The sequence below is a fragment of the Nematolebias whitei genome, chromosome 4 (genome assembly GCF_014905685.2).
Source record: "Nematolebias whitei isolate Nwh7 chromosome 4, NemWhi1, whole genome shotgun sequence".
NCBI classification, from domain to species: domain Eukaryota; kingdom Metazoa; phylum Chordata; class Actinopteri; order Cyprinodontiformes; family Rivulidae; genus Nematolebias; species Nematolebias whitei.
Window position 1 is genome coordinate 52,921,337 of NC_056501.1, and position 14,805 is coordinate 52,936,141.

The following is a 14,805-nucleotide window of genomic DNA, read 5'->3' on the forward strand; positions in this document are numbered from 1 at the left end:
ATATATATATATCACACATATGTATTTATATACATATATATGTATTTATATATATTCATATATATTTATATACATAGATATGTATTTATATATATACATATATGTATTTATCTATATATATTTATAGATATAAATATATATATATAAATTAAAATTCTGATGAACCAGATTCTACAAAAACATTAGATTTAAATTTTTATAGGTTTTCATCATCATTTGATGTATTTGCACTCATTGTCTACTTTTGATGTTCATTTTAAACGTGTGGTTTTCTTTCTTGTTCACATATATACATTTTATTTTTAGCTTTGCTTTAAAGTTCTTCTTTTGTGATTTGTACATTTGTGTGTTAAAATAAAGTTGAACTGAAGGTCGTCTCTTTTCTTTAAACATGTTTGAGGGAAATATTCCTGAGATCCAATAGTTTTGTGTCTTTTTATGATTTTCAGCTGAGTTAACAGTCATTAAAGTGAAAACAGGATTTCACGATGAAGCTGGCACAGTCTTTTTTTTTTTTTTTTTTAAATCTTCAACGCTCTGCTGGTCTCGCACGACACTGCCCGCAGTCACACGATCCTCTCCTCCGGAGAGGAGGAGGCTCATCCTCCCAGCTCCAGCTCAGCTGGTCACTCACAGAGGCCGTTCCAAGACCCCAGCCGCGCGTAATCATGAAGGCCCGACCCGCGCAGACAGGCGGACAGAGACGGGTCTGCGACGAACGGTGGAAGCGATTTTAAAAAACATTTTACGTGTAAAAAAAAAAAATAATAATAATTTTTAAATCGCTTCAGCAATTTTTTAAAACATTTTTTGTATAAAAACAAAATATTATTCTATTTAAAAATCGCTTCCAGCGTCCGTCCCAGACTGTCCAGTCCGCCTGACTGCCGGGTGGGATCGGGATTCAGCCTTCATGATTACGCGCGGCCGGGGTCTGGCAACGTCCATCTGCGAGTCCCCATCTCCAGCTTCGCAGTGACCAGCAGAGCTCTGAGCACACAAGGCTGGTATCCGAAACCCGAGCCTCCGAGTCGGCACATCGAAGGATCTTCCGCGGTGACCAACTGAACTTGGAGCCGGGGAGATGACGCCCTGCCCGGCCTGGCGCTCCGAGGCACCGGAGGGAGGATCGGGGTAGCCCAGCAGAGCTCCATCCAGCTTGCTCTGAATTATGTTGTCGGCCACCAAGCACAAAAAATGCCAGCACATCAGCATTAGACCAAGATGTTGTCAGTATTGTTTTTAAAATCTTTAAAATAAGTCCAGGCTGCTCCAGTCCGAGAAATTGCAAATGGCGGATTATTGTTTTGAAAAGTTTCTGAAGGATCCAGTGACTCTGCCCCTGACCAATCAGTGACCGACAGTGTTCTGACGTCACGTTTTAGTACCTCTTCGTTCCGGTTAGAACTACAGAGCCAAGGATACTGAAAATAGTAACAGGTGCTAAGTACCGGTACTAATGGAAAAGCCTCAGAACCGGGCCAAGTAGGGTACAGTCGGCCCGTACCGGTACTAATGGAAAAGGGGCATAAGTGTTCAGTGTGATGTGTGTGTGTGTGAGTATAAAGCTAACATTGTCCTTAATGTGCATGTGTTTCAGTGGTCCCTGCAGATGTTCAGGAAATGGTTCCTATTAAAGAAGAAGCTTCTGAAGAATGGAGGCCTGGTGTGGACCAGCTGAACTCAGAGCAAATCACAATCAAGGAGGAAGAGGAGGAACTGTGGACAAGTCTGGAGGGAGAGCAGCTCAATGTGAAGGAGGAGGCTGATGTCACCAAGTTTACATTCACTGCTGTTCCTTTGAAGAATGAAGATGATGAAGAGAAACCTCTGTTCTCACAGCTTCATCAGCACCAAGTGGAGAGCAGAGATCTTCCAAGCAGCAGCTCACCTGACCATTTGGCAGCAGCTGGTGGCGACGAGGACTGTGGAGGAGGAGAAACTACCAGGAACCCAAACTTAAATATTCATGAAGATGATTCCAGCTCTTCAGAAACTGAAGTCAGTGAGGATGATGAAGAGGAAGATGATGTAAACAATCCTGACTCTCAGCTGAAACACTTGTCAAACTCTGGGTCAGAAAGTGAAGACAGCAACAATGACTGGAAGGAGAGCAGGGCTCCTGAGTCAGGTGTAAATACTGCCAACAAACCTTTGAGCTGCTCTGAATGTGGTAAGCAGTGTGTTAACAAGTGGTCTCTGCAGAGACACATGATGAGGCATTCAGAAATGACGTCTTCAAGTTGTTTTGCTAATAAGAAATTTGTGAAAGAAAAAAAAGATCTAGAATCATGCAGAAAAGTCCAGACAAAACAGAAATCATTTAGGTGTGACAGCTGTGACAAAAGATTTCACAGAAAAGCAGATTTAAACACACACATGAGAATCCACACAGGAAATAAACCTTTTTGTTGTTCTTTTTGTGGACGTACATTTAATCATATGTCACATTTCAAATCACACATGACCATTCACACAGGAGAGAAACCATTTGCTTGTGATCAGTGTGGACAAACATTTAGGCGAAAGTCAAGTTTAAATAGACACGTGAGAATTCACACAGGAGAAAAGCCATTTTTTTGTGCTGTTTGTGGACAAAGATTTAGCAACAGAATCAGTTTCTACTCACACAAGAGAATCCACACAGGTCTTAAACCATTTGTTTGTGGTGTTTGCGCAAGTGGATTTAGTCGAAAGACACATTTAAACAGACACATGAGAATTCACACTGGTGAAAAACCATATGTATGTGGTGTTTGTGGACGCAGTTTTATGGATAAGTCTGGTTTAACCAGTCACACAAGATTCCACACAGGACAAAAACCATTTGCTTGTGGTGTTTGTGGACATAGTTTTGTTGATAAGACTGGTTTAAACAGACACATGAAAATCCACACAGGACATAAACCTTATGGTTGTGACGTGTGTGGACAAAAATTTATCAACATGACACATTTAAACAGACACATTCAAATCCACACAGGACTTAAACCATTCTGTTGTGATTTTTGTGACCGAAAATTTGTTCTTAAGGCACATTTAAAAGCACACATACTAATTCACACAGGAGAGAAACCATTTGCTTGTGATCTCTGTGAAAAGAGATTTCGCCATAAGACTAGTTTGAACTCACACATGAAAAACCATGATAAACTGAAAATATTTTGCTGTCTTGTTTGTGGGCAAATTTTTAATGATGAGACAAGTTTTAACTTTCACAAGACAAGCCACACAGAACTTAAACCCCTTGTTTGTAGTGTTAGCGAGACAAATTTAAAAAGGAATCGGAGAACCAACACAGTCGAGACTCCATTTAACTGTGATGTTTGTGGACAAAGTTTTACCCTGAAGACAAGTTTAAACCGACACATGAAAATCCACACAGGAGAGAATCTATTGGTTTGTGACATTTGTGGAAAACATTTTACCCAAAAGACAAGTTTAAACAGACACATAAGAATTCACACTGGAGAGAAACCATTTGTTTGTGATCTTTGTAAACAAAGATTTCGGCATAAGGCAAGTTTAGACACGCATATGAGAATTCACACTGGGCTTCAACCGTTTGTTTGTGAGGTTTGTGGTCAAAAATTCAGACATAGGTCAAATGTAAACAGGCACATGAGAAGCCACACAGAAATCAAAGCAGTCATTTCCAATGAGAGTTTAGCAGTGAATATTAAACAAACTACAGACACACATGAAAGTTCACAAAATTGAACGCCTACTCATAAGACTTATGTGGATGCAAAATAATGTGCTTTGACTGATTACAAAGGAACAATTCATATTTGTAAATGAAAAATTATGTTTTGATTACCTGCAAATAAGGACTTATTATTTTCACTGCTGCATCATAATTCTATTTTGGCTGTAGAACTAATGAATCAAGCAAGCACCAGACATGAAAGCTATTCTTTAGCTGAAGGGTTCTGGGGTTTGTGCAAGTTCGGGTCATGGACGCTTCCTGAAAGGCTCTTGGGTCAGAATATGCATGAATCACAAGACCCCATTATCATGTACACACCATGTTTTTAATTTTTCTTCCGCCACAATTTTCTTAGACTTTTTAATGTGTTATATTTGAGACTTCCAAGAGTTCGTAAGAAGATGGTAAGGAGAATAGTAGAGACTAAGATGCCTATGACCACTAAAGAAGTTACAAGCTTCAGCAGGTGAGATGGGAGAGACTGAGCATTCAACTATTGCCCAGATTCTTCATCAGACTAATGCCTCTTTTCCACTGTGCCGGCACAGCATAGCACAGTACAGCACAGTACAGCTGGTTTTCCATTACACTCTATAACGGCTCTAGTGGGTGGATTCAGAGTTAAAAAATTTATGCCACGTGCCTTACCAGCTGGTGGCGGTAATGCTGGTGGTAAAACCCAGAAACAGGTTTCAGTACAGGGTGAGAATTTATTTTGAAGTTTCTGGTAAATTAAAAAGCATAGATTATTAAAATGATCAAATTAAACAATATAAATCATGCTAATGAACTTTTAATGAACTTTAGTTCACCCTTAAAACTCTGATGAACCAGATTCTACAAAACCATCTATATTTAAAATTTTATAGGTTTTCTTCATCATTCGTTGTATTTGCATTCATTGTGTACTTTTATTGTTCAATTTAGATGTTATTTTGTTTATTGTATACAGATTTTTTATTTTATTTTTTTTATTTTAGCTTTGCTTTAAAATTTAATTCTTGTTTGTGATCTGTACATCTGTGGGTTAGAATAACGTTGAACTAAAGGCTGTAGCTCTTAAAAAATATTTGAGGGAAATATTCCTGAGAGATCCAATAATTTTGTGTCTTTTTATGATTTTTTTCAGCTGAGTTAACTTTTAATTAATAGATTATTTTAAAAAGTAATTAAATTGAAATGATGAGCAAAACAAATGGAATCAATGTTCCCTCGCCCGGACGTGGGTCACCGGGGCCCCACTCTGGAGCCGGGCCTGGAGGTGGGGCACGCTGGCGAGCGCCTGGTGGCTGGGATTTTACCCATGGGGCCCGGCTGGGTACAGCCCGAATAGGAGATATGGGTCCCCTTTCCCATGGGCTCACCACCTATGGGAGGGGCCAAAGGGGTCGGGTGCAATGTGGAATGGGTGGTGGCTGAGGGCGGGGACCCTGGCGGTCTGATCCTCAGCTACAGAAGCTGGCTATTGGGACGTGGAATGTCACCTCTCTGGTGGGGAAGGAGCCTGAGCTGGTGTGTGAGGTTGACAGGTTCCGGCTAGAAATAGTCGGACTCACCAACACTATTTTTAGTGGAGGTGATATGCTGCTGACCTCAACTCGGGATGTCATGGGTCGGTGGGCAGAGTACTTCGAAGACCTCCTCAATCCCACCGGCACGTCTTCCACTGAGGAAGCGGAGCCTGGGGACTTTGGGTTAGGTTCTCCAATCTCTGCTGAGGTCACCAAGTTAGTTAAAAAGCTCCTCGGTGGCAAGGCCCCAGGGGTGGATAAGATTCGCCCAGAGTTCTTAAAGGCTCTGGATGTTGTGAGGTTTTGTTGGCTTACACGACTCTGCAATATTGCATGGACATCGGGGGCAGTTCCCCTGGATTTGCAGACTGGGGTGGTGGTCCCCCTATTCAGAAAGGGGGACCATAGAGTGTGTTCCAACTACAGGTGGATCACGCTCTTAAGCCTCCCTGGTAAGGTCTATTCAGGGCTTCTGGAGAGGAGGGTCCGTCAGATAGTCGAACCTTGGATTCAGGAGGAGCAGTGTGGTTTTTGTCCTGGTCGTGGAACACTGAACCAGCTCTACACCCTCAGCAGAGTCCTGGAGGGTGTGTGGAAGTTTGCCCAATTAGTCTACATGTGCTTGTGGACTTGGAAAAGGCATTCGACCACGTCCCTCGGGGAGCCCTGTGGGGGTACTACGGGAGTATGGGGTACCAGGCCCTTTGATACAGGCTGTTAGGTCCCTGTACGACCGGTGTCAGAGCTTGGTCCTTATTGTCGGCAGTAAGTCGGTCTCATTCCCAGTGAGAGTTGGACTCCGCCAAGGTTGTCCTTTGTCACCGATTCTGTTCATAACTTTTATGAACAGAATTTCTAGGCGCAGCCAAAGTGTTGAGGGGATCCGTTTGGGTGGCCTTAGGATTACTTCTCTGTTTTTTGCAGATGATGTGGTTCTATTGGCTTCATCACGTTGTGATCTACAGCGTTCGCTGGAGCGGTTTGCAGCCAAGTGTGACGTGGCCGGGATGAGGATCAGTTCCTCCAAATCTGAGGCCATGGTCTTGAGCTGGAAAAGGGTAGAGTTCCCTCTCCTGGTTGGGGAGGAGGTCCTGCCCCAGGCGGAGGAGTTCAAGTATCTTGAGGTCTTGTTCATGAATGAGGGAAAAATGGAACATGAGATCGATAGGCGGATAGGTGCAGCATCTGCAGTGAAGCGGGCGCTGTACAGGTCTGTTATGGTGAAGAGAGAGCTGAGTCAAAAGACGAAGCTCTCAATTTATTGGTCGATCTACGTTCCTACCCTCATCTATGGTCATGAGCTTTGGGTTGTGACCAAAAGAACGAGATCACGGATACAGGCGGCCGAATGAGTTTTCTCCACAGGGTGTCTGGGCTCTCCCTTAGAGATAGGGTGAGAAGCTTGGTCACCTGGGAGGGACTCAGAGTAGAGCCGCTGCTTCTCCACATCGAGAGGAGCCAGTTGAGGTGGCTCGGGCATCTGGTTAGGATGCCTCCTGGACGCCTCCCTGGTGGGGTTTTCCGGGCACGTCCCACCGGGAGGAGACCCAGAGGAAGACCCAGGACACGCTGGAAGGACTATGTTAAATTGAAAACAAGATTTCATGATGAAGCTGGCACATTTTATTTTATTTTTTATCTTCACTGATTAAAAAAAAAAAATAATTTATACATAAAGTGTTTTGAAAAATCGTTTCCACCTTCTGTCCCTGACCCGTCCCGGTCTGCTCCTGCCTCCTGGGGCTTGGGCTCTGGCTTCAACCTCGCACGCTCCTGTGTATCGGCAGCTCGGAGGATCCTCCTGCATTTCAGCATTAGACCACAATGTTGTCATTATTGTTTTTAAAATCTTAATAATGGGTCCAGTCGCTCCTCCGAGTTCGAGTTATTGCAAATGGCAGTTCGGGTTGTTGTGAAAGTTTCTCAAATAGCCAGTGGCTCCACCCCCTGATCAATCAGTGACCGACAGTGTTCTGATGTCACATTTTCAAGCCAGAACGGTATACTTGGAACTGGAGCAAAGTGGGTTCTGAAAAAGGGTCTGGTTCCACAAATAATTGCTAGTGGAAAAACCTTGGCCTCATGCCGAACCGAGTCGAACCGTGCTGTACTGGCACAAGTGGAAAATGGATATAAGAGTGACAGAGAGAAAGCAACTGGTGAAGAAAACTCTTTAAATCTTAACTAAGAGTTTGTCTTAATTGTTTTGAGACAAATTTGAAATCTAAAATGTATATATATATGATAGCATATTAAACAGTGGCGTTTATTGAGTTAGTAACATTGTAATCGTTGTTTAACTGCAATAAATCCTGTTATTCTTTTTTAAATAGTTGTCATCGTTGTGTGAATGTACTGTGATAACTGATGGTTTACAAAGTTCAATACCCAGATTCACACCTTCACTGTCTGCTCTGTTGGAGTCAAATCCGTTCCAGACCAACAGACACTTGAGGCTAATAGGGCTTAGTTATTAGTCTCACATTTTAAGGTGGTGTTCTGTTAATGCTGTTTATCAATTTTATTAATAATTAATGTCTTTAAAATAAAGTATAAATTTTTTGCTAATGTCACGCTAGCTCCTACACCTTACCAACTTAAGTTCCAAAACTATTGGTGAGCCCTTATTATTATTGTTGTTCATAACAGTAGGAGATCAAAATGCTAGTTCGGTAATGTATAACAACCTGTTGTAATCTGTTTAAACTTTGAAGGATGTTTCTACAGTGAAGTATGTCTGATCTCTAAAAATGACTCTTTTCTCATGTCTGTCTTTTTTTTTTTTTACATTTTTGTACATTTGCCAGCATCTTTTTTTGTAAATGTAACCCCAACATGTGCATTTTTAAATCACAAAATATGTACTTTTTAAAATAAATTTTTTTAAATTGTGAAAGGCGGTGTCAAGTCTTTTCTCCAACCAGTGCTGATCTGACTTGAAAGATCCAGGAAGAAGGTAGACGTAGGCTCAACTCATTTCATCATCTTTATTAATTATTCTCAAAGATGGTTCTGCAGCAGCATCAGTCAGAATCAATAGAATCAACAGGTCGAAAACCTTGGAGAAAATGCAGATTAACAGTTTAGTTTTAAATGTTTCTCAATTTGCTTAAACCATATAAATTCATAAAATGTTTTAAATTGTGTAGATATATATTCTGACAAACTAGGAAGTAACCATTTTAAAGCATTTAACCATTTATTATATTTATTAATTTTGAATATTTTTTTGAAAAATTCTAAATTTTTCCAATAAATATTACTGTAATCTCCTATTTTCATTTCTTATTTTAATTTTAGTAATTTAAAGAGAGAAATAAAAATAATATTTGACTTGCACGATTCATTCCTAAGATTACAAAATAATTACTTTCATCAAACTCATAATATAGAAAGACTAAATGTTTTAATCTAGACTAGATGTATGATCTAACTCTGAGTCTCAAAACAGCATTAGGTCAACTCAAAACTCACAGAAACTTACAATGGTTCTAAACAAACACAGAGGGCCTGTGTGCCTAAACAAAAAAAAACCTCTAATTGCTCTAACATCATCACAAACTACTGTGTTGTTTACCACAAGTTTACTTCTAGACTCTTCTTCTTCTTAATGGAGTTTTATGGCGGTTGGCAAACAACGGAAGGTGTGCATTACCGCCACCTACTGGTATGGAGTGTGGATCAAAATGGCTTTATGTCTACATGTTTATATTCTCTTTTCTAATTTTGTGTTTCTAAAAAAATGTATAATGATTCGAATACTTTTACTTGTTATTTCCTTTTGTAATATATTTATTATACTAAATGTTTCTTTGATTTTCCCTAATTGTTCTATCATGCGCCTTCTGTGATGTTCATATTTCTGACAGACCAAAATGACATGTTCTATTGTTTCCTCCTGTCCACAGTGTTCACATTGTCCTGTATCATGTTTTTGAATATTGTGTAGTGTATTGTTAAGGCTGGTGTGTCCAAATCTTAATCTGGTTATTACTCTTTCTTCTCTTCTGTTTCTTCCTCCTGTTCTCATTTCTCCCACTTGTCTCTGAATTCTGTAATACCATCTTCCTTTGTGCTCTTCTTCCCATTGTTTCTGCCATTTTCCCTTTAGTTTTTGTTTCACTATAGTTCTTACTTCTGATTTGCTGATAGATATTGTGAAGTTGATTTGATCTTTTGTTGCTGCTTTTGCTGCCCTGTCTGCTGCTTCATTTCCTCTGATCCCTAGATGTGCTGGTGTCCATAAAAATATCACTGTCAGTCCCATCATTTGTATTCTGAATAAAGTTTGTTGTAATTCTAGTAAAATGTCCGGTCGGCTATCTGAATGACTATTTTGTAAACTGATGAGTGTTGAGCTTGAGTCTGAACAAATGATTGTTTTTAACGGTCTTGTTTCTTCCACCCACTGCACTGCCAATAATACTGCCAACAGTACTGCCAACATCTCCCCTGTGTTCACGGATACTTCATTTGTGATTCTTTTCCTTACTTCTATGTTGAATTCTGGTATTTTAAATATGACACTCCTACTTTCTCTGATGTTCTTGATGCATCTGTATAAATCTGTATATAGTTATAGTAGTTATTGATATGGTCCTGTACTGTATATGAATTAAAAATAAATGTTCTGTCTTTTTTCTTGTCCATGAGTGTCAAGTCAACTGTTGCATTTGGGAGAATCCAGGGTGGTATTGTTGGTAATGGTACTACTGGGCTGATGTCTAAGTTGTGTATTTGCATTTCTTTTGTTTTCTGGTCTATTATCCATCCAAAGCTTCTTGTCTCCTTCTTCTCCGTCTCCCAGCTTTGTTTTAAAATATCTAATGTTGGTGTTCCGGGTTATTTCCTTTAAGATTGATCCAGTAGTTTATTGCTAGTTGTTCTCGTCTCATTGCTAACGGCATTTCTCCCATTTCTACTCCAAGTGCTGCTGCTGGGGTGGTTTTGAATGCTCCTGTACATAGTCTTAATGCTTGGTGTTGTATTTTGTCCAGTTTCTCCAAATGTGTTTTTGCTGCTGATCCATAAATTGCACAACCATAATCCATATTTGATCTGATAAGTCCTGTATATATTCGCTTTAATGCAGTCCTATCTGCACCCCATTCATTCCCAGCTAAGCATCTCATAATGTTTAAGACTTTTTTACATTTATCAATAATCTTTTGTATATGTACATTCCATATTATTTTCTCATCAAACCATATACCCAGATATTTTATGCATTTAACTTGCTCTAGTTCTTGATTATATAATTTCAATTTAAACTCTTCTGTTGTTCTTTTCTGTGTAAATACCATTACTTTAGTTTTGTCCACTGAGAATTTGAATCCCCAATCATTTGCCCATTTCTCAATTTTTAATATAGCATCTTGTATTTTTTTCACAGTGAACTTTATATTTTTCCCTCTTTTCCAAATGGTTCCATCATCTGCAAATAACGAACATTCCACCCCCTTCTCAATCACTGAAAACGCATCATTTATCATTATGGAAAACAATAATGGACTTATAATACTCCCCTGCGGTGTTCCATTTTCCACAAAATATTTCTTTGAATATTCTTGTTGTATTTTTACTTGTATTGATCTTTTTGTTAAAAAGTTTTGTATCCATCTAAACATTCTTCCGTTAATTCCTAGTTTGTACATTTTAATTAATAATCCTTCAGCCCATAACATATCGTCTGCCTTTTCTATGTCGAAGAATACGGCCACCACACTTTCTTTATTTATCTGTGCTCTCCTGATCTCGTGCTCTAACTGTAATGTTGCATCATTGGTGTTTCTCCCTTTTCTAAAACCACTTTGATGTTTAGATATGTATCCCTTACTGTTCAAATAATACGTTAGTCTATCATTAATCATTTTTTCCATTATTTTACATATATTTGATGTTAGTGCGATTGGTCTGTAATTTTCCGGCTTTGTATGATCCTTTCCTGGTTTTGCTATTGGTACGATGACTGCTTCTTTCCAGCTTTGTGGTAGTTCCCCCTCTTCCCAGACTTTGTTGTATAGTTCTAAAATTATTTCTTTGGATTTGCCACTAAGGTGGTCTATCATGGTGTACCATATCTGATCTTTTCCAGGTGCTGTTTGTTTTGTTTTCCTGAGTACTCGATTTAGTTCTGCTTTTTGAAAGGGTTCGTTCAATAAATTATCAGTTTCTTCCATATTTTCCATTAAATCTTTGTATTTTAACTTTGTAGTTTCCCTCCCTCTCATTCCTTCATTACTAATATTATTGGAACTATGAATTTTACTGAATGTTGTTGCTAGTATTTCAGCTTTTTCTTTATTATTTACCATTTCTGTGCCATCTACTTTTAATACTGGATATCCATATTCTTTTTTGATCCCATTCATTCTTTTGATCATTTTCCAGATTTTTTCAATTTTTGTTTCTTTTCCTATAGTATTACAAAAGTTTCTCCAATATTCCCTTTTTGCATTCTTTACTATTTTTCTTACCATTGCTTGTTTTCTTTTATATTCAATGAAGTTCTGATAATTATGATTTGTTTTTAATGTTTTAAATGCTTTATTTCTTGTCTTTATGGCTTTGTTACATTCAATTGTCCTCCAAGGTACTATTTTCTTTTCGCTCGTTCTTCCACCTTTTTTTATTGAATGTTCTGTAGCTTCCTGTATAACCTTGCTTATACCAACATTTATACTATTACTATCCATTGAAAGATCTATTGTAGCTCTTTATCAGTAAGATATTTGAATTTATTCCAGTCTGCTTTATTAAATAGTAACTTTCTATTTCCTTCTACTTTGTTATTTTCTGGTTTTATGCCTATTGAAATTTTGATAGGATAATGATCACTACCCATTACTGTGCTTTTATCAATATCCCACATACAAACACCAGCTAATGAATTTGACACAAATGTAAGATCGATTGCTGATTCTGCTCCTGTTCTAACATTTACTCTTGTTCCCCTCCCATCATTAATACATACAAGGTTTTTATTTTCTATTACTTCTTCCATTATTTGTCCATTTCTATCATTACTTTTCCCCCAAAAAGTACTATGTGCATTAAAGTCCCCACACCACACCACTTTCCCATCCACATATTCTAATACCTCCTCCATCACTTCAAGTGACAGTGCCTTGCATGGGTTATAGAAATTTATGATCTTATACTTTCCTTCATCTCCCCATATTTCCACTATTATGTATTCTAATTCTGTTCCTTTTTTTAATATTTGATATTGAATTCCTTGTTTTATGAATGTTCCACATCCTCCTCCATTTCCTTCCTGTCTATCTCTTCTTATGCTATTATATCCTTTGATAACGAACTCCAAATTTGATTTTAACCATGTCTCTTGTATGCATATGATTTCTGGTTTATTATCAAATCCATCTATATATGCTTTAAATTCTTGCCCATTTGCTAATAAACTTCGTGCGTTCCATTGTAGTATTATCATATGTTTTTGTCGTTGAGGTTTCCTGACTTCCCTTCTGTTTCCAGTCTTTTATTTATATTTTCCCATGACATCTCTTTAAATCCCAAGAATTTTTCAGCGCCTCTCACAATTATTTTAATCTTCTCTGTCTTGTGTTTAACCTGATCAGTACAATTGATAACGTATGCCATAAATAGAATAAGTTTCTCCGTTGACATTGAAATGTTTTCTTCTGGTTGATTATTTTGTTGTGGGGTTTGATTCTTTATTTGAGCTGTTTCTCTTGTTTTTGGTCCTTGCACATTCTTGACTGCTTCAGCATAGCTTATGTTTTTGGTTATCTTAATCTGTTGGATTTGTACGGCCCTCTTCCTCACCTCACATCCTCCATAATTGACTCTGTGCTGTCCCCCACAGTTGCAACACTTTTCTTGAGCTTCTTCCCTACATTCTTCATATCTGTGTTCCTCTCCACACTTGGGACACCTCTGCTTCCCTCTACACACCGCCGCCACATGTCCATAACGCTGGCACTTGTAGCAGCGGAGTGGAGGAGGAATAAAAGGCCTGACTGGAAAGCTCATGTATCCTATTTTGATTTTTTCCGGTAACACATCATCTGCAAACTCTAATAAGACGGACATGCTTGCCACTCTTTCTCCATTGACTGTTTTTAACATTCTTTTTATATTTGTAACCTGTGCTCCTGCAATGCTTCGTTTTATTTTTTCCAAATCCTCATCAGTTGGTATACCTGTAATCACTCCCTTAAAAGTTTTGTTCTCTCCTACCACCATTCTTTCTGTTATTGTCTTTTTGCAAATGTTTTCAATTTTTAATGCTTTATTTTTTTGCTCCTCTGTTTTACAAATTATCATTAGGTTTCCATCTCTCAGTATTTTAGCCATTTCTACCTCTCCAATTTTCTTTTTTATTTCTTTTGATAGAAAAATAGGGCTAATGTTTCCCTGTTCATCCTCTTTGTTGAATCTTAATATTATCTTGACTTCCTCCCTCACCATTTTCCTACGAGTCACTCTATCCTCATCTGAACTATTCTCTTCGAATCCTCTTTTATTTCCTTGGCTTTCAGACACTGCCCTGCCCTCCATCTTGCCTCTGTCACCTTCCTTACCTTTCCCTCTCCCACCTCTGACTGGTGTCCATTCCTCAGCATTCATGTCATCCTCTGAATCTCCTACCTGATGCGCCATTTCGATCCATTCACACACCAGTTTATGCCAAACCTCCAAAGGATGTTCTGGTAACGTTTTCTGATTTGTTTGTTGAAAAACGCAGCTCCGCCAACGTTAGCTCTCCCTCACCGACCGCCAACTCTCAGGTGCAATCAATCAGGCACTCAATGGTCGGCACCGTCATGGTCCTACTTCTAGACTCAAAACTGTTTGATAAGTTTATTGAGGCTGCTACTCACCGGTGCGTGTCTACTTCCCTTCATGCACTGATTGTCACAAAGAACCAAACACCTGCATTAAGAAACTAATCAGGATCACAGCAGCTACAGCATAGTTCAGGCTAGAGCTCCCCCTCTGTCTGAACTATGTAAACGAACAGAAACTAAAGTTTGAATGAAAAAATGTGTTAAAATGAGGTGCAATTCAAAAGTCAAACCTGTCATTTGACACAACAGCGGTACTTTCAACTTGACAATTTGTGAAGTGGGTTAACTTGCACGAAGACTGGCAATTGTTTTACAATTAATTAAATAATTGTAAAACAATTACAGTTATAATTAATTGTAATTGTAAAATAATTGTCTTACAATTATTTATTTGCAAATAATTAAAGATAATTGTAAAACAATTATAATTAATTATAGTTGTTTTACAACTAATTATTTTTTCATTTGTTTTGTTTTACGGCAGATGCCTTACCTGACTTAACTACAGACCACTGAGCTACCACAGCCCTCTGTGTGGAGCAGAGAGCTGCCCCCTAGGACATCCGAGTGAGCAGATGGTGGGAGTTAAGGACCTTGCTGGGGGGGGAATAAAGGTAGAGGCAGGTTTAGGTGCTTCACCTTTCTTTCTCACCTTTTTGATGTTTGTCCGGGGAGTGGAACTGGCGACCTTCCGATCACAGGTTTGCCTTCTCTAACCGAATCATCACCTCTCCCCTTTTACATATCACATCAT

General features: G+C 38.8%; 1 protein-coding gene across 1 annotated transcript in view; it reads left to right on the forward strand.

The window, feature by feature from the left end:
- LOC119408322 overlaps positions 1-14,567 on the forward strand; it is a 33,759-nt gene extending 19,192 nt beyond the window's left edge. The window contains exons 2-3 of the mRNA XM_037675120.1: positions 1,601-2,173; positions 14,536-14,567. Of these exons, the coding sequence (XP_037531048.1) occupies positions 1,601-2,173; positions 14,536-14,567 (605 nt within the window). The remainder of the gene's footprint in view (positions 1-1,600; positions 2,174-14,535) is intronic.
- The last annotated feature ends 238 nt before the right edge of the window (positions 14,568-14,805 follow it).